At 45.6% G+C, this 20,248-nt stretch overlaps 1 protein-coding gene across 1 annotated transcript in view; it reads left to right on the forward strand.

Annotated features, from left to right (window-relative positions):
- Nucleotides 1-20,248, forward strand: part of LOC126278973 (uncharacterized) — a 66,525-nt gene that overhangs the window by 23,588 nt on the left and 22,689 nt on the right. The window contains exon 2 of the mRNA XM_049979268.1: nt 14,207-15,429. Coding sequence (XP_049835225.1) covers nt 14,263-15,429 — 1,167 coding nt within the window. The 5' untranslated portion in view covers nt 14,207-14,262. The remainder of the gene's footprint in view (nt 1-14,206; nt 15,430-20,248) is intronic.

Raw genomic sequence — 20,248 nt, forward strand, 5'->3', positions numbered from 1 at the left:
TGTGATACCTGTTCCTGAGCCCAGTCAGAACAAACCCTTCGTTCTAGCTACCATCGCCGCCCGGGGTGGCCGAGCAGTCTGGGGCGCCATGTCACGGACTGCGCGACCCCTCCCGCGGGCATGTGTGTGTGTGTGTGTGTTGTCCTTTGTTTAAGTAGTGTGTAAGACTAGGGACCGATGACCTCAGCAGTTTGGTCCCTTAGAAATTCTAACACATTTGAACTCTAGCTACCGTCCCATTTCTCTAACCAGCTGTGTGTATGATTCAAGCCCAACTAGTTTTGTGGCGTATTCTCACAATCTAGCAACCACTGCAAAATGTGCATTTCGTGCACGCTGTTCTGCAGTTGACCATCTCGTCACTTTGTCAACCAGTGTAACGAACGGTTTTCTGCGGAAATAGCAAACTGTGGACGTGTTTTTTGATTTGGAGAAAGCCTGTGACAACTGCGGGGGTTTGGTATCTTCTGTACTCTGTATATGTGGGGCTTCAAAGGCCGCCCGCCCCATTTCATTCAGTTATCTTGAAAAGACCGAGTTTTCAAGGTAACGTAGGTTCGGCATTGTCGGACAACTGTATCCACAAGAGTGAGGTACATCAAGGTTCTGTCTTGAGCGTCGTCGTCCTTGCTATAGCCGTGAAACCTTTTATGGCCTGTATCGCGCCAGATATCTCCGACTCGCTTTTTGTCGACGAATTGTCTTCTTGAGCAGTGTCTTCAGTGACAAAACCGTGTGAATGAATTTCTGGTGGCGCACTGGGTTTCTTCCAGCATATTTACATCTTGAGTGTACACAGTCCCACAGTGCCCCATATGTCCTAAGCGGTACTTCGTGGGAGCGGATCAGAACAGCCTCCTCCGTTTGTACTGATCCCTTGTCTGTTCCCAAACGAGACTAAGAGTGCTTCGATTATTCATTTGAATATCCATCCATCTTAAGTTGTCTTAACACAATGCATCATCGTGGAATATGTTTGGCCACTGTAGCCTTTTACACTAGACTGGTTCAGAGTCTCTATGCACAAGCTCCCGAACTACCACTTCATACCGGCATGTCTCCTCCTCAGCAGACACCCATAATGTTTGTCTTCTGTGCCCCGGGCACACAGCCTATGCCCCCTTTCCGACGACTCCCTTGACCTGCAGCATGGGGGGCGTCCTTCTTCTCCCTTACCTCCTGGGTTCGCTTTTGGTTACTGCTACGGCAGCTTAACTTCACACTACCCCCTACGCCCTCAGTGGGTGTGAACTCTTCACTGTCTTCGCTTCATGTGGCAGTCCGTGTTCATCTTGCACTACGTTCACTTCGCAGGGAGTCTACTCCGAAGTCCACCTGTCGCACGCAACTTACCAGTAGCACCTTCTGTACAGTGAAGGGTCTAAGACCGACGATGGTGTCGCGTGCTCTTCCGTCAGACACTGACCATTTTCGGTATTGGCTTCCGGAACACTGCTCAATATTTACAGTAGAGTTCTTCGCCCTCTATCAGGCCACCAAGTACATCCGGCGACACAGGCTTTTTAATTGTCATATGCTCCGATTCCTTAAGCGCCCTTCAGAGACTGTATATGCTGTACGTAGTCCGTTTTTTTAGTGCAATGGGTCCAAGAAAGCTTCCACTTGCTCGCTGTTGACGGAACCACCATGACGTTCATGTGGGTTCTTTGTCACATCACTGTCACCGGAAAAGAGGCTGCTGACGCTGCAGCCAAGACTTTAGTCCTTCTGCTTCGGGTTATTGGTTCTTCCATTCCATCGGATGTTCTCCTTGTTGGAGTCTGTCGGCAGATGGTGTCACTTCGGCATCACCACTGGTCTTCTCTCCACGGGGGCAAGCTTCGGGAAATTAAACCTCTCCCAACAGCTTGGTCAACCTGCCGGCCGCGGTGGCCGAGCGCTTCTAGGCGCCTCAATTTGGAACCGCGCGACTGCTACGGTCGCAGGTTCGAATCCTGGATGTGTGTGTGATGTACTTGGGTTAGATAGGTTTAAGTAGTTCTGAGTTCTAGGGGACTGATGAACTGAGATGTTAAGTCCCATAGTGCTCATAGCCATTTGAACCCTTTTGGTCAACCTCCTCTCGACCTTCTCGTCATGAGGAGATCATTTTAGCTAGGTTGTAGCGTCATTTGTTACGAAGTGATGACCCGCCGCGTTGGTGCTCATTGTCATCAACCTCGAATGGGCTGTCGAGTCAATCGCGTTTTACTTTTTATCCGTCGTAGCAACATTGCGAAGGACATTTAATCTTTGGTTAGGGACATCCGCTGTCTCTAGAGCATATTTTGTGAACCCTTCTCCAAGGGGAAGTCCTTGCTTTCCTCTCTTGTTTTTCCTTTCGTCGATTGGGCTCAACGTATAGTCGCTCTGAATTTCGTTTCTTGCTTACCGGTGTTCTAAGGTTGCCACACGGGCGCTTACGACTTCAGCTGTTTTTGCGCTCTAGGACAAAAAAGAGAGAGAGAGAGATAGAAAGAGAGAGAGAGAGAGAGAGAGAGAGAGAGAGAGAGAGAGAGAAAAGGATCCAGAAATATGTGCCTTATGAGGAGTCGCTCGATCGTTGTACTCAGTTCTCTTCAAGCACAATCCTTGCACTAGCGGAACTGTTGGTACCATTTTGTGATCCACGAGTTATTCCTTCCGCCGATTTCTTCTTTAAGCACAATCCTTGCACTAGCGGAACTGTTGGTACCATTTTGTGATCCACGAGTTATTCCTACCGCCGATTTCTTCTGAATTTTTCACAACCGTCGTGCTTAATGCTCGATGGTCCTTATCCGTACGCGAGAACTGCGTAGTCTTGGTTTAGCTTTGATTGTTTCTTCGCGTTCCCACTGCAAAGTCACTCAAGAAACCGTTGACTTAGGCATCTTTACAAGGAAAATTGTTTTATATTCTGGGCACAATGTTCGGAAGAATTTCGCTAACAGTGGTAAAATTGTTGCTTATTAAAACATAACCGGTTTCGCGGGCTAAAACCACATCATCAGGTGCAACCTACATGTAAAAAGTAACGTTCAGTGTCATCACATTTTTGGGCATTAAAATTAGTAAAGAAATGTCTAAAATATAACCACAACGTTAAAAAAATCATAGGCATACCCATCGCTCCTGGGTAATGAAAACGTGCTCCATTCTTTATTATTTGCCTGCATCTAAAAGTAAAAAAAGACAATTGTTTTGTAGTAAGAGCAAGCGTGATGGCAGGGCAGCTCAGTTCAGGGCAAGGCGAAAGCGTCCCACACGAGCGGCAAAGAGAGACTAGCTGGCTAGCGGAACGGTAGGTAGACATGTGGACAGTTTGATGTCCTATACTAATGATTAGGAGCGCTGGGTCGCTATATTTACAAGCGAGAATAATACAAAATTTAATTACGTCTCTGATCGTATAAAAAATCAAAATTATTTATAACGCTATGGTGCTTTAATGATTACTGGTTATTCAACGTGAACTGTGCATTTTCTTTTTTATATCGTAAAATTCCTATGTTCTAGGAAACTTACTCGAAATGATGCACCAGTTTGCCCTGTATATTTATTAAGGCCTGAGCTTTCTACCCAGATCCGAAAAAGTAAAATAAGCAGGAATAATGTTCTTGGGTCTCATACCTCTGCCAATTTTACAGATACTGTACACAGATATGGTAATCTAAAAAAAAAATAAAAAAATAGACCGTTCCTTAGTCTGCTCGGCTGGTCTAAGTGTCATAAATGTACCTCTGATATATAAACTGAAAAACAAAAAAAGTCTTCCTTCCATCCTCCTTTTCCTTCCTTCCATTATTAATTTTTAACATCCAGATTATGTAGTGACACTGTACTTCCCCTTTTAACATGTACACTACTGGCCATTAAAATTGATACACCAAGGAGAAATGCAAATGATAAACGGGTATTCGTTGGACAAATATATTATACTACAACTAACATGTGATTATATTTTCACGCAATTTGCGTGCATAGATCCTGAGAAATCTGTACTCGGAACAACCACCTCTGGCCGTAATAACGGCCTTGATACGCCTGGCGATTGAGTTAAACACAGCTTGGATGGCGTGTACAGGTACAGCTGCCCATGCAGCTTCAACACGAACCATTGTTCATCAAGAGTAGTGACTGGCGCATTGTGACGATCAAGTTGCTCGGCCACCATTGACCAGACGTATTCAATTGGTGAGAGTTCTGTAGAATGTGCTGGCCAGGGTAGCAGTCGAACATTTTCTGTATCCAGAAAGGCCCGTACAGGACATGCAACATGCGGTCGTGCGTTATCCTGCTGAAATGTAGGGTTTCGCAGGGATAGAATGAAGGGTAGAGCCACGGATCGTAACACATCTGAAATGTGCCGTCCACTGCTCAAAGTGCCGTCAATGCGAACAAGAGGTGACCGAAACGTGTAAGCAATGGCACCCTAAACCATCACGCAGCGTGATACGCCAGTATGACGATGACGCATTCACGCTTCCAATATGCGTTCACCGCGATGTTGCCAAACACGGATGCGACCATCATGATGCTGTAAGCAGAACCTGGATTCATCCGAAAAAAATGACGTTTTGCCATTCGTGCACCCAGGTTCGGCGTTGAGTACACCATCGCAGTCGCTCCTGTCTGTGATTCAGCGTCAAGGGTAACCGCAGCCATTGTCTCCGAGCTGATAGTCCATGCTACTGCAAACGTCGTCGAACTGTTCGTGCTGATGGTTGTTGTCTTGCAAACGTCTCCATCTATTGAGTCAGGGATCGAGACGTAGGTGCACGATCCGTTACAGCAGCCATGCGGATAAGATGCCTGTCATCGCGACGGCTAGTGATACGAGGCCGTTGGATACCAGCACGGCGTTCCGTATTACCCTCCTGAACCCACCGATTCCATATTCTGCTAACAGTCATTGGATCTCGACCAACGCGAGCAGCAATGTCGCGATACCATAAGCCGCAATCGCGATAGGCTACAATCCGACCTTTATCAAAGTCGGAAACGGGATGGTACGCATTTCTCCTCCTTACACGAGGCATCACAGCAACGTTTCACCAGGCAACGCTGGTCAACTGCTGTTTGTGTATGAGAAATCGGTTGGAAACTTTCCTCTTGTCAGCGCGTTGTAGGTGTCACCATCGGCGCCAGCCTTGTGTGAATGCTCTGAAAAGCTAATCATATGCATCTCACAGCATCTTCTTCCTGTCGGTTAAGTTTCGCGTCTGTAGCACGTCATCTCTGTGGTGTAGCTATTTTAATGGCCAGTAGTGTAAATCGGGTGAGAGGGAATACAATTCTCTTAAAAATGAGATCTACAGGATGTTCAAAATGGGTAAGCAGGAATGGTTAGGGGACAAATGTAAGGATGTAGAAGCATATAAGAGTAGGTATAAGATAGATGCCGCCCACAGGAAGATTAGAGAGACCTTTGGAGCTTTGGACTCCATCCATAGTGTTTTATTGTGTACCAACTCAATGAGCAGCCAGAGAAACAAACTGAAAGGTCCTGTTAACGGCTAGAAGTTCTGCTGTGAACATATTACATGATCCCAGCAACAAGCCACGCGGGGTAGCAGCCGCGCGGTCTATGGCGCCTTGCCCCGTTCGTGCGGCTTCACCTGTTGGAGGGTCGAGACCTCCCTCGGGCACGGGTGCGTGTGTTGTCCTTATTGTAAATTTAAGTTAGATTAAGTAGTGTGTAAGCCTAGGAACCGACGACCTCAGTAACTTGATCCCATAGAAACTTACCACAAATTTCCAAATTTTTTCCGGCAATAAATGGTGTTCTAAGTCAGTAGCAGACGTGAAAGCGTATCCTCCCTTATTTATCTTATTAGAACCATAAGTGTAGATGGTAGTACCCCGAAACTCTGCCTGGATGGAACGTACAAGACGCCAGAAGACGTAAGGGGCGACAGAGACCTTAGGAACTTGGAATAGGTCGGTCCTAATCCGTCCTCTAGGCACCATCCAAAGGAGTGTGCGGAAGGAAATACTTGGGGCGTATTCCAGTGAGTGTAGATGGAGATCCCGAGAGAGGGAAGTGTGACTATTCCAACCAGCAGATTTCACGAGGGAGACATCCCTCGTTTGCTATGAGGACAGGGCACACAGAATGGTCAGGAAATCGGCGATTATGTAAGAAACCAGAAGTTGGATCTGTCGTATCTATAGATGGGGAATTCTTGCTCTGCAAGGAGACTGTGCGAAAGGCACCAATAGCCAGGCGCACCCCACAATGGTGAACAGCGTCAAGTATTTACGGAGTGGAAGGAGCCGCTGAGCCATAAATCTGACTACTATAATCGAGTCTCGGCAAGACCAGAGGACAGTGAAGATGGGTAGGAGTAGCAAAGTCTGCACCCCAAGATGTGATGCACAGCAATCAGAGAGCATTGAGCTTTCGCATGCATGTAGTCTTCAGGTGGCGAATACAGGACGCAAGAAAACGGGACTGTGCTAGAACATCTAGGAGCTAGTTGCCTAAATAAACTTCTGGATCGGAGTGTACTGTGGGTCGACGGCAAAATGCATAACCCGCGTTTTGGAGGGAGAAAACTAATAGCAATGGGGGACGGCCCATGGAGAGGTCGGTCAGAGAGCACCTTGAAGCCGGCGCTCAGCAGATGCTGCCGAGTGCAAACTGCACCAGATGCAAAAACCGTCAACAGACAAAACTAGGGTAACCAGGGGCCCAACAGAGGTTACAAGCCCATTGATAGCTATGAGGAAGAGTGTGACACTTAACACACAACCCTGTGGGATACCATTCTCCTGAATTAGAGCCGGCCGCGGTGGTCTAGCGGTTCTAGGCGCCCAGTCCGGAACCGCGCGACCGCTACGGTCGCAGGTTCGAATCCTGCCTCGGGCATGAGTGTGTGTGATGTCCTTAGGTTAGTTAGGTTTAAGTAGTTCTAAGTTCTAGGGTACTGATGACCACAGAAGTTAAGTCCCATAGTGCTCAGAGCCATTTGAACCATCCTAAATGAGAGGGGTGCTGAGTGAAGTGCCAACTCGAACACGGAAGAGCCGGTGGGAGAAAAACTAGCGGATAAAAATCTGAAGGGGGTTGCAAAAGACCCACTCTTGGAGGGTAACTAAACTGTGATGGCGCCAAGCCATGTCATATGTCTTATGTAGGTCACACACGACCACGACACGGCGCCGACGATTAGTAATAGCCTTACAGGGCATGGTGGTGGTGGTTAGTGTTTAACGTCCCGTCGACAACGAGGTCATTAGAGACGGAGCGAAAGCTCGGGTTAGGGAAGGATTGGGAAGGAAATCGGCCGTGCCCTTTCAAAGGAACCATCCCGGCATTTGCCTGAAGCGATTTAGGGAAATCACGGAAAACCTAAATCAGGATGGCCGGAGACGGGATTGAACCGTCGTCCTACCGAATGCGAGTCCAGTGTACTAACCACTGCGCCACCTCACTCGGTCCTTACATGCCATGTACGGCCGCCTTGGTGCAGGTCTTGTTACATTCGACGCCACACTGGGTGACCTACGCGCAGATGGGGATGAAATGATGATGAATACAACACAACACCCAGTCTCTGAGCGGAGAAAATCCCCGACCCAGCCGGGAATCGAACCCGGGCCTCTAGGACGGCAATCCGTCACGCTGATGGGGCGGACATCAAGCTAGTTGGGAGGTAGCTGTTGAGAGACATTGGGTTCCTCCTGGGCTGAAGGATGGGGAAGGCACGCAAGGGTGAAATGCGGTTGGAGACGTAAATGTTGCCACTGGGTAAAGTCCAAGTGTTGGATCATCTGGTTGTGGATGTAATCTGGGCCTGGGGCTGTGCCGTGTGAAGAAATAAGGGACTGCAAGGATTCCTATTCAGTGATTGGTTCATTATACCGTTCAGCTTGGTGGGGGTTGAAATAGAGGAGGGACTGTTCAACTCTGCGTTTCTACCAGAGAAGTAGCAGGATAGGGAAAGGACACCGATTATGTAACAAAGTGTGCAACGAGGTGTCCTGCAAGGACCAATGTTTCAGTGCACAAAGTACCGTGGAGAATGAGACCCTGGACAGTTGATTGTCGCTGGCGGCCCAGAAGGCTACGTAACCTGGACCAAACCTGCGATGAAGAGCCATCCCCAGGGAGGAAACATAGCGCTCCCAGCATTCCTTTATACTATGCTTAAAAGCGAGGAGGATGGTCTGTGAAAGGTGTCGGTTAAATGAAATGGCTCTAAGAACTATGGGACTTAACATCTGAGGTCATCAGTCCCCTAGACTTAGAACTACTTAAACCTAACTAACCTAAGGACATCACACACACCGAAGCCCGAGGCAGGATTCGAACCTGCGACCGTGGCGGTCGTGCGGTTCCGGACTCAAGCGCCTAGAACCCTTCGTTTAAATCGCTGCAGCGACCATCGGCGATCCTCGACAGAGATTGCTGCATTCTTTGCCGACCACGATACCGGTCGACGACATGGGGAACAGTGGATAGGGGGATAGCAGTGCCAGCAGCATGAAAAATAGTGGCAGAGACACCCTGCATGACTGCATCACTGCAATTCGAGAGAGCGGTGTCAAAGTGTACAGCAGACGTATACAAGCCCTACTGAATGCCCAACGTGCAGGCCGGGGAACAGTACAATCACCGGAAAGTGGTAACTGTCACAAAAATCATGGGGTGACCAACGTAGGGAAGCCACAAGAGCAGGGAGGTGATCGTGAGATAGGCAAAAGTAAAGGTGCCATGGGCAGCACTGAAGTGGATAGGGGAACTGTCAAGGAGAAGACACAAATCAGAGACTCATAAGTTGGTCAATTAGAAGACCCCTACCCATCGTAGTGGCACTCCCCCATAGGGTATGGCGTGTATTGAATTCCCTTAGGAGGAGATATGGGGGTGGAAGTTGCTGTATTAAGTTAGACAGTTCAACGTTGGTCTACCTGGAAGGAGGTAGATATTACAAATGGTGACTGCTGGGGTCGTTTCAACAATACCCACTATCACGTTCATGCTGGTACGAAGGGGGATCCAGTCACTACTGAAATCCGTGCGAATTAAAGTGCAGATCCCTCTAGATGTTAGCCTGGGCCCAGCACAGTTCGGACAGAACGCCTGATAACCAATAAAAGTTGGAGAGTGGTAAACACGGAAATGTGTTTATTGAAGAGCAAGACAGAAGGCAGAAAAACAGGAAAAAACTATTTCCGATAGGTGACGATAATATCCACTCTATTGGAGACAGATCTGATAATCGAGCAGGCCAGGGCAACATATCGACACACTGTAGCCCATGTTGGGTTACAACAGTGGTATGTAGATGAGCATTATCCTGGAATGTTGTTCAAATGGCTCTAAGCACTATGGACCTTAACATCTGAGGTCATCAGTCCCCTGGACTTAGAACTACGTAAACCTAACTAACCTAAAGACATTACACACATCCATGCCCGAGACAGAACCTGTGACCGTAGCAGCCGCGTGGTTCCGGACTAAAGCGCGTAGAACAGCTCTGCCACAGCGTCCGCCTGAATGCTGTTAATGAATGGCAGCGCAACAAGTCGAATCACCAGACTGACGTACAGATTTGTAGGCAGGATGTGTGGGATAACGACGAGAGTGCCCCTACTGTCATACAAAATTGCTCCCCAGACCATACCTCCAGGTGTAGGTCCAATGTGCAAGCACGCAGATAGATTGGTTGCAGACCCTCAACTAGCCTGCTTCTAACCACCAAACAACCATCACTGCCACCGAAGCAGAACCAGCTTTCATCAGAAAACCCAACGGATTCCACCGTGCCCTCAAATGAGGCTTCGCTTTACATCACTGAAGTTGCAAATGGTGGTAGTTTTGGGTCAGTATAATGCACGCTACAGGTCGTCTGGCTCTGAGCTATCCTTGAAGTAACCCGTTAAGTAACAGTACTACTTATAATCCGGCTCGATTGCCAAAATGTTTATTCACATGACCGGTTTCGGTTCCTCTAGAACCATCTTTAGATCTTCAATTTCAGTTACAGGAGTAACCCGTCCACACTCAGCAACCTTGACTTGCTGCGTCACATTCAAATGTGAGGGTTTCTGAGTGTGGACGGGTTACTCCTGTAACCGAAATTCCAGATCTGAAGATGGTTCTAGCCTTCTAGAGGAACCGAAACCGGTCATGCGAATAAACATTTTTGCAACCTAGACGGACTATAACTACCATTGTATAACCGGTGATTGCGGTATCCCTGCAGACATTACGTCTGTTTTTGCAAAGTTTCGTCACTGTTGTACCAGATGCTACTCAAATTCCTGCTGGAGATGCAGTGCGATGCGACAGAGCTATACACCAAACACCATGGTCTTCCCTTCTGTAGTGCTACGCGGTCGTCAGGAGCTCGGTGTTCTTGCGACCATACGTTCCCGTATGCCGAACAGTCATATACAGTGGCTACTTTCCTTCCACGTCTTTCTGCAGTATCGCAGAAGGAACGTGCAGCTTCCCGAAATCCTATTACACACCTCGCTAAAACTGAATGAGCTATTGATAATGGCGTCATTGTCGCATTAAATCCATTCTTGGCTAACATCTACTCACCACGTCCAATGTGAAAGGTAACTAACATTGACGGTCGTTCCAGCGTGTATTTATAGCAAACCTGATTTGCGTCCTCATACTGGCGCCACTAGCGCAATTAGCGACTGGCGCGATTTTAAATAGACATCATCTATCAGATGTAGAAACACGCCTACCAACTTCCGTTTATGTCGCACAACTCCTTCTTGGTGTTGCGATTTCCTTTTTCCCTCAGTGTAGATAAATCACAGTCTTGGACTGTCACTGGCCGCTGCGTATCTGATGAGCCAACTACGTAGTAGTTTTGCACCTTTTTTTCATTTGCTTTTCGACGCTAAAGTAGCTTCCGCTTTCGCCCCGCAATAGACTTTTTGGGCATTTCGGATTCCTCTCGACTTGTACTACATTCTGATGTGCGTTTTCTGTTATTTAGAGGACATTTAAGAATCGTATGAGAAGACATCTTTGATTATGTTTTAATTTTCAATTTAATACCGGTTTCCACCTATATTCGTAATAATATTGTCTTCCGTAGGGTCCTAGGAGTTGTCCGAAATCTCTTCCCAATGACACTCAGATCAGTGCCCTAAATTTCGAATCCGGTCTTGGTTTCCATAAATACTAGTACAACTGATGCGGATCTCTTTAAATTAATTATCATGGCTCTCAGTTGCAGACGTCCTACGTACCAAATTCGTAAGAAGCGCGTTCATGTAACTACGCTGATATAGATCTCACACGGTACTCGAAACAGGTCAGAACACTGTTGCAGAACCAAGACAAGCATATCATATTTAAAAGAATGCAAAATCACCAAGACTCGTGATATTTTACAGAAGTTCGAAATTTAGCGCGGAATTTAGTAGGAATGCTTTTTTAGCCCTAATAGTTTGCATAAGTAAGCTCTGTCTAGAATATCTGCAGAAAATCGAAAGAGATTCTGGTCGTATGTGAAGTACACCAGGGGCAATACGCGATTACTATTTTCACTGTGCCATAGCAGTGGTTATGTTTCCAGTGTCAGTCCCTCTACAGCGGAGTTACTACACAGTTTTGCGAAAGTCCTTCACCAATGAAGACGAAGTAAATATTGCAGAATTCGAATTAAGAACAGCTGCTAGCATAAGAAAATGGGAAGTCGATGTACTGGGTGTAGCGAAGCAACTAAAATCGCCTAATACAGGCAAGTCTTCCAGTCCATACGGTGCAACAACTAGGTTCGTTTCGTAGTATACTGATATAACAACCCCATACTTAGCAAATACAACCGCTCGCTCGAATAAAGATCCCTACGTAAAGACTAAAAGGGTGCATAGGTCAGTCCAGTACTCAGGAACAGGAGTAATCCGTTGAATTACAGACCAATATCACTGAAGTCGATTTGCAGTAGGATTTTGGAACGTATACTGTGTTCAAACGTTACGAATTACCTCGATGAAGACGATCTACTCACAAATAGTCGGCACGGGTTCAGAAAATACCTTTCTTGTACAGCACAATTAGCGACTGGCGCGATTTTAAATAGACATCATCTATCAGATGTAGAAACTCGCTTACCAACTTCATCCTCGTTAAATAATGAGTGCTATCGACAGATGATCTCAAATTATTTATGTATTTCCAGAAGGTTTTTGATGTTCCTCACAAGCGCCTTCTAATCGAATCGAGTGCTTATGCAGTACCGTCTCAGATGTGCCACCGAAAGGCACAGTTCATAGCGTTGGCGTAAAGTCATTGAGTAAAACTAAAGTAATACGTGGCATCTGCGGGCAGTGTTATAGGTCCTCTGCTGTTCATCTGTATAAATGATTTAGTCGCAATCTGCACAGCCCTTTTAGATTGTCTGCAGATGATGCTACCGTTTACCTTCTATTAAAGTCGTCAGAAAACGAAGGCTAACTGAAAAATGATTTTGGCAAGATATCTGTATGGTGCGAAAAATGGTAGTTGGCTGTAAATAATGAAAAGTGTCGAGTAATCCACATGGGCAAAAAGATGAATCTAGCAAATTTCGGTTACACGATAAATCATAGAAATCTAACGACTGTCGATGCAGGTAAATACCCGGGAACAACTATCACGAACACTCTAAAGTGGAACAGTTGCACAGCAGATGTTGTGGGGCAGACAGAACAAAGACTGCGGTTTATTGGCATCACAATTAGATGCTACAGATCTAGTGAACAGAGTACCTACACTAAGCTCGTCCGTTCTCTCCTGAAATTGCTGCGGGGTATGGGAATCTTGCCTGGTAGGACTGATGGGGGACATCGAAAAAGAGCAGCTGGTATTGTATTATCAGTAAATAGGGGAGAGTGTGTCGCGGATATGATACACGAGTTGGCATGGCAATCATTAAAACAAAGGCGTTTTTCGTTGCGGCGAGATCTCTTCAGGTGCTTTTAGTCATCGGGTTGCGGCGAGATCTCTTCAGGTGCTTTCAGTCATCAGCTTTCTCCTCAGACAGCGAAAATATTTTGTTCACGCCCTCTTACGTAGCTACTTTCGTGTGTTCATTCTCCGTAGCACCTGACCAGTACGTTGAGCAGAAGTTGGTAACTTTGTAAGATACATAGGAAAACTTTTCTCGTGTGTGTATGTCTACTTCCATTTACCTCTTTTAACAGCTACGTACACACTATTTCATTTTTGTACATTGTGTGGCAAAGTACCAATATATAAGTTTCATTGGTCTCCTTGTATCAGTAGTATCAAAAATCGGTGTTTCAATTTTCGGTGTTAACTTATTAATATTACGACGTGAGATTACACCGGAGGTTTTGATGATGTGGTCACGTTATAAGATACGAACGAAATTTTCTGCCACCATGACTGAGAGATGCACGTTACGTTGTATTTATTCGAGATGAATTTCCGTAACTTTGTGTTTTCAACGAGAGGAGGAAGTTTCACCAGGGATGTTTCCTATCCCATTTCAAATATTAATATTCGTGATCACTTGAACAAAAGATATTCTCCTCGCTGAGCTGGAAGAGGAGTTTCTGTTCTTTGTTTAGTGGTTCAAATGGCTCTGAGCACTATGGGACTTAACATCTATGGTCATCAGTCCCCTAGAACTTACAACTACTTAAACCTAACTAACCTAAGGACAGCACACAACACCCAGCCATCACGAGGCAGAGAAAATCCCTGACCCCGCCGGGAATCGAACCCGGGAACCCGGCCGTGGGAAGCGACAACGCTACTGCACGACCACGGGCTCTTTGGCTAGTGCAGTGTAGTTAATATACGTCATTGCTATACTGGTTGACAGGGTCGTAAGTACTTTTTTCTTTACTAAGAGGTAAACATGGATACTTGAGAGAGTGAAGGTAAGTTTTATCTGTCGAATCGAAGTGCACACACTGACGTTCGACACATCGAACAGTTGCTATGAGCCTAAGCTGTTGCTCTGTGGTGTAAGATGTTAATCTAAATAACAAAATTAAATATTTATTTCCAGCAGTGGGCTTCAGTGTGTCCAAATACTCAGTGTGGGATTCTCCGTAACATCTCTAGTTTCGATCCTCTGAGTCTGAGACATCCTGTGTAGCCTGTGCTGTCCAGCCTTACCCTAGTTCGAAGGAGTATCGGAGACGTTTGGCCACAGAGAATACATATAAAATTTACAAAAATTTCAAGACTTATTTTTGCACTAATATTAACAAATTAATTTTCTCTTTGCAGGAGATAGACAATCGTCGCAATATTGCTGAAAAACTCTTACCAATTACGAGAGAAGAATGGGAATTTCTGGACTCTTTGGCTTCGTCGTAAAAGGTAAATTCTATAAGGTCGTGGATCTACAAAAAATCGCTGAAGAATTTAAGAAGAAAAGCGGAGAAGATCCTGTGATCGCCGTCGATGGATCTGCATGCATGTGGCATATATACGAGCCGCTAGATTTTCTTCGTGGAGGCCAGTACAAGAAATTTCGAGACTATTGCGCGAATTTTGTGCAACGGTTCCGTGACAACGGCATTCATCTCGTGTTGTTCTTTCACGGCGTCCCAGTAGAAGATGAGATACATACATGGACAGACAAAAAGAAAGATAAGACGATGTTTGTCAGCAACCTATTCAGCAGTCTGCGTTCAGGAGCTGTGCGAACCGACAGCACAGTGAGAACGTTACCGGAAGCAGTCATCCCGGCCGCCAGAGTCATATTTGAGCATCTCGGCTGCAGAGTCTATCTGTCCAAGGGTAACTGTAAGCATGACATTGCCAAATATGTTTCAAGCACTAAACACTGCATCGGAGTGCTCACCAACGACTCGGACTTCTTTGCAATGAAGGGTGTATCGAGTGTGCTAACCTTCAGGAATCTCGAGAAAGATGGTAAGCTGAAGACGTACCAGTTTCGACCAGTTGACATCGCAACTCACCTAGGCATAGGGCAAGAGCACATGCCAACATTCGCAACTTTCGTCGGTAATGACTTTGTCAGGGCAGACCTCCTATTCATGGCACACGGCAATCTGAAGAAGCGCTATCCTGAAAAGACTACCAACATCGAGCAAGTGGCAGAAATGATGAAAGACGAGGACCCATGCGATATCGTGAACATGTGTAAAATTGTCTTCCACGGCAAATGGAGGGATGCCCTACCCATGGTGGAGGCGGGCATTCGCAGCTACAGTTACGAACCGACCAGCTGGGAAAATCTGGTCGCGCATGTTGAAGACAAGCACAGCTCGGGCGAAATTCCGGGGACGCTGCTGTCCGTGATGAAGCGCCAGGTGTTCCGGATCGGTGAAGTGCTGGAGGACTTGTCAGAAACCAAACAGGACTTCCCAACTACGGGCCTCGTCCTGCGACCAATGCGGGCCAGGATGTACAAAGTTCTACTGTGGGAGAGCGACTGTGGCCTGTGCCGCGTGACCGAGTATCTTCTCACCGAAACGGGAAAGGTTTGTACCTTGCTGTGTATTTGAAAAATATTTCTAACCAAAACGAAGGCTATACTTCGATTGAAGTAACTTCGTGACTGACAGATTCCGGTGGTTGGGAGTGGGGTTTCAGGCTCGTACACAATAAGCAATGTTCTCACGCTGTCGACAGTTCCGCCCAAAACAAATACCACAAAAAGAGAGGAAGAAAGTACCACTTGATGTCTGCCTCGCCTGGTCCCCTCCTGCCGCTTGAATTTTGCGTCAGCAGACAAGGCACTGCAGCTTGCGTCGGCAAATTGGCAGCAAAGTGAGCTCGTACAGCCCAAGAAACAGTTGTTACACGCAGCCCCTACCATTCGACTCATTGAAACGCCATTCACAAAGTTCTTTTAATCGAAGTATAGTGCAAACAATTTATTTTCATGACCTGTTTCGGTCAAACCAGTCCATCTTCAGGACCAACAATGCGCCTGCCAGACTAGCCCTCTTCATACTTTATACGAGTTTAAGGTCAGTACTTGGACATCAGTTTTCTGAAGCAGAAATGCAACAAGCTTATTTTACTCAGGTTGTGATACAAGGCAGCTTACTCTCCAAATCATTTCAATATATCTTGATAAGTTACCTAATCCACATCTGTAATCCTCAGCAATCTTTTGTCTACTACTTGTCTTCCACGTTCCTTTCCCATAAAGCTATAATCCAAACAAATTGTTTTATATTGGAAATGAAAAAAGCTCTGTTCCAATCTGCGTTTTATGTTCTCTTTACTTCGGCCGTGGTGAGCTCTTTTTTACCTGCCCAAATAGCAAACAAATCTACTACTTTCACTGTATAGTTTCCTAATTTAATTCCCTCTAAATTTCCTGCTTTAATTGAGTTACTGTTCCAGTTTTGTTTACATTCTCTGACAGACACTTTTGAAGACATTGTCCATTCCCTCAACTGATATTCCAATGTATTTATTATCTGTGGCCTCATCTACATGTCACCGTCGAATCCCAATATTTTTATTTCAAGTCAATGAACATTAACATTCACATTAATTACCTTCCCAAGTTCTCTCATTAGTATCCTTACTGCTTTCTCGATCAACAAATTGGTTAAGGTAGTAGGGGGGGCTAGGCAGCAGTGCTGTCCCACTCATTTCTCAACTACTGCCTACTTTTAATGACCATTATAATTACCGTCTTGTTTCTGTTTAAGTTACCGGTTCACACCCTGTATTTTGTTTCTGGCAGCTTACTGAATACAGGGTTCGCTGTTTGAGAGGTCCCCTATGACACGAGTGATCGTTGTAGTAGTTGTTGTGGTCTTCAGTCCAGAGACTGGTTTGATGCAGCTCTCCATGCTACTCTATCCAGTGCAAGCTTCTTCATCCCCGAGTAACTACCAACTACTGCAACCTACATCCTTCTGAATCTGTTTAGTGTATTAATGCCTTGGTCTCATTCCACAATTTTTACCCTCCGCACTTCCCTACACTATTAAATTTATGTTCCCTTGATGCCTCAGAACGTGTCCTACCAACCGATTCCTTCTTCTAGTGAAGTTGTGCTACGAATTCCTCTTCTCCCCATTTCTATTCAGTTCTTCCTCATTAGTTACGTGATCTACCCATCTAATCTTCAGCGATCTTCTGTAGCACCACATTTCGATAGCTTCTATTCTCTTCTTGTGTAAACTATTTGTTGTCCATGTTTCACTTCCATACATGGCTACGCGCCATACAAATACTTTCTCTTCTTCAGAAACGCTTTTATTGCCACTGCCTGTCTACACTTTATATCCTCTCTACTTCGACCATCATCAGTTATTTTCCTGCCCAAACAGCAAAACTCATCTACACTTTGAGTGGCTCATTTCGTAATCTTATTAATCTAATTCCCTCCGCATCACCTGATTTAATTCAACTACAGTCCATTATCCGCTCTTGTTGATATTAATCTTACATCCTCCTTTCAAGACACTGTCCATTCTGTTCAACTGCTCTTCCACATCCTTTGCTGTAAATTTTTTTTGTTTATTTATAAACGCAATCACATTCTTATGAGTCCGTCATATAGCTAGTTTCACAAAGCATGAAACTGTGTTCAGTGTATGCCGCCTTTAGAATCTGAAGATGATCATTGTATGGCTGAAACCGGTTATCACTTTTCGCGGCGTAATGAATAGTCCATTCAATTTCGAGCATGCGGCCGAAATATCAATGGAATAAATTTTATTTGAGTGGCTGCATGCCCGATGTTTAATGGAGTATAATATCTGTCTCCCTGTGCGGGAACCACGAATTGTGCTAGCATAAAGTTTTAAGTTTAGATCAGTCCTGGAAGAGTGCTAGGATAGTCGAAGTGGTGAAGGCGACTGCTCGCGATAAGCTGGAAGTCCTGTTCGAGTCCTGCTCCAGAGCAATATTTTGCGTGTTTCTAGTAAATGGTACGGCTGATGTATAACGGTATTCGCAAATTGCGAATACATTTCATGTATTTAATACGGCTGTAGATCTTCAGCAGTGTCTGTTCCTTCAGACGTACAAGTTTGCTTCGAATTACAAAGACATTGTGAAATACAAACACTGCGATAACTGTAATCTTGGTGTAATCAGTTTCATTCTTCCCTCCTTTACGTGCGTTCGGCATTGAACGAACAGTCTACAGTAATTGTAATAGAGTATGAACGTAAGGATGCAGGGAGTTAAAACTGTAACGTTGAATAAAATGTTCTCAGGCTTCCAGCTGTGTCAAGCGCTTAAAATACCAACGAGCTTTCGACCAAGTGCCCCTTGGCTGTCGTCAAGAGGAATAACTGCTGACACATTGCTGGACCCCGCAGTATACTCTAGTAGCCACGAGTGCGACGTCGTTTACAACACTCTACAACTCAACGTGGCATGGGATCCAGCTATCGCGAGTTTTAAGGGACAGCACAGAATGCGAAATCAACATGCGCCCGTATATGGCGAACCTGCCAGTACCAGAGACGTCACTTCCGGTGGTCAGAATGTATCAGGGCTTATCATTTAATCAGCACTCATTCCACTTGTAAATAGTCAAAGAGTGCGTGATCGAAAGCTCGGGGCATTTTAACCATTTGGTGACGGTGGAGGCTCCGACCACTTTATTCCAAATGTGACGTGACTATTTTGTGGCTTCAGGTCTGTCTGTAAGCATTCTGCAGAATATCACTACATCGTTAGTACAGACACTCCCCGTTCAAAACTACAGTATATATGATCTGTTCATGTCAGAACTTTTTGGAACATGTACATAGAAATTATTTTCAGGATCATTCATGGACATGATTTTCTTTTCCTAGGCCTCTCGTCAATTGCGTACTTTTGTGACATTGTTTTAAATTACTTTGGAGAACAGACAGTCCTCCAACTGCTGTGCACGACCGTGTCGCAAGGTAAATGTCGCTTGTTTTTGGTCACCGCATATCTGATCTCCACTTTGACGTATTTTAAATACACTATCTGATCAAAAGCATCCATACACTTTCGTCTTCTCGAAGGTTTGAACGCTGCTGAGAGCCCTTGCAGTGAGGTGTCTCAATGTCTATGGAGGCATGGTAGTCAGTTCTTCCTCAACAGCCGAAACTGGAGCATATACTGATGCTGGACGCTGTGGTCTGGAGTCTGGAGCGAAGTCGACGTTCTAGCTCATCCCAAACGTTTTCCACTTGCTTTCGATAGGGTCTCTGGGCTGACCAGTGCAATTCACGAATATTACTGTCCACAAACTATGACCTCACAGAACCTGCTTTATGACAGATTGCATTATCATGCTTATGGAATCATCGCCTCCGAACTGTACCTCTACGGGAAGCACTGCAAAATTCTGCGAAATGTGTTAAAAAACTTTCCTTATTTTGCATTTTCTTAAGCGAAAAATGGAACCTCATCAAAACTACGAAAAACACCCCCATATCATAAAATCATCTGTCTTGTACTGACACAGGTTACAGGGAAAATAAGGGGGTTTAAAGTCAGTCTATAATTTCCGAGCGAGGAGGAGCAAATGCAGAGACAAATTCCCAGTGAAGGCAAGTTGATGACTTGGATCAACGCGAGACATTCTCACAGGGCGTCTAAGAGAGATGTAGATTTTGAGATTCGACAGAGTTCTTGCAGCGCGAGACTCATGGAATCCAGAGGTCTGACTAACACTATTTACACTCTTGGCCATTAAAATTGCTACACCAAGAAGAAATGCAGATGATAAACGGGTATTCATTGGACAAATATATTATACTAGAACTGACATGTGATTACATTTTCACGCAATTTGGGTGCATTGACCCTGAGAAATCACTACCCAGAACCACCACCTTTGGCCGTAATAACGGCCTTGATACGCCTGGGCATTGAGCCGAACAGATGTTGGATGGCGTGTGCAGATACAGCTGCCCGTGCAGCTTCAACACGATACCACAGTTCATCAGGAGTAGTGACTGGCGTATTGTGACGAGCTAGTTGCTCGGCCACCATTGACCAATCGTTTTCAATTGGTGAGAGATCTGGAGAATGTGCTGGCCAGGGCAGCAGTCGAACATTTTCTGTATCCAGAAAGGCCCGTACAGGACATGCAACATGCGGTCTTGCATTATCCTGCTGACATGTAGGGTTTCACAGGGATCGAGTGAAGGGTAGGGCCACGGGTCGTAACACATCTGAAATGTATCGTCCACTGTTTATAAAGTGCCGTCAATGCGAACAAGAGATGACCGAGACGCGTAACCGATGGCACCCCATACCATCACTCAGGGTGATACGCCAGTATGGAGATGACGAATTCACGCTTCCATTGTGCTTTCACCGCGATGACGCCAAACACGG

Source organism: Schistocerca gregaria, chromosome 6, assembly GCF_023897955.1.
Source record: "Schistocerca gregaria isolate iqSchGreg1 chromosome 6, iqSchGreg1.2, whole genome shotgun sequence".
Lineage (NCBI taxonomy): Eukaryota > Metazoa > Arthropoda > Insecta > Orthoptera > Acrididae > Schistocerca > Schistocerca gregaria.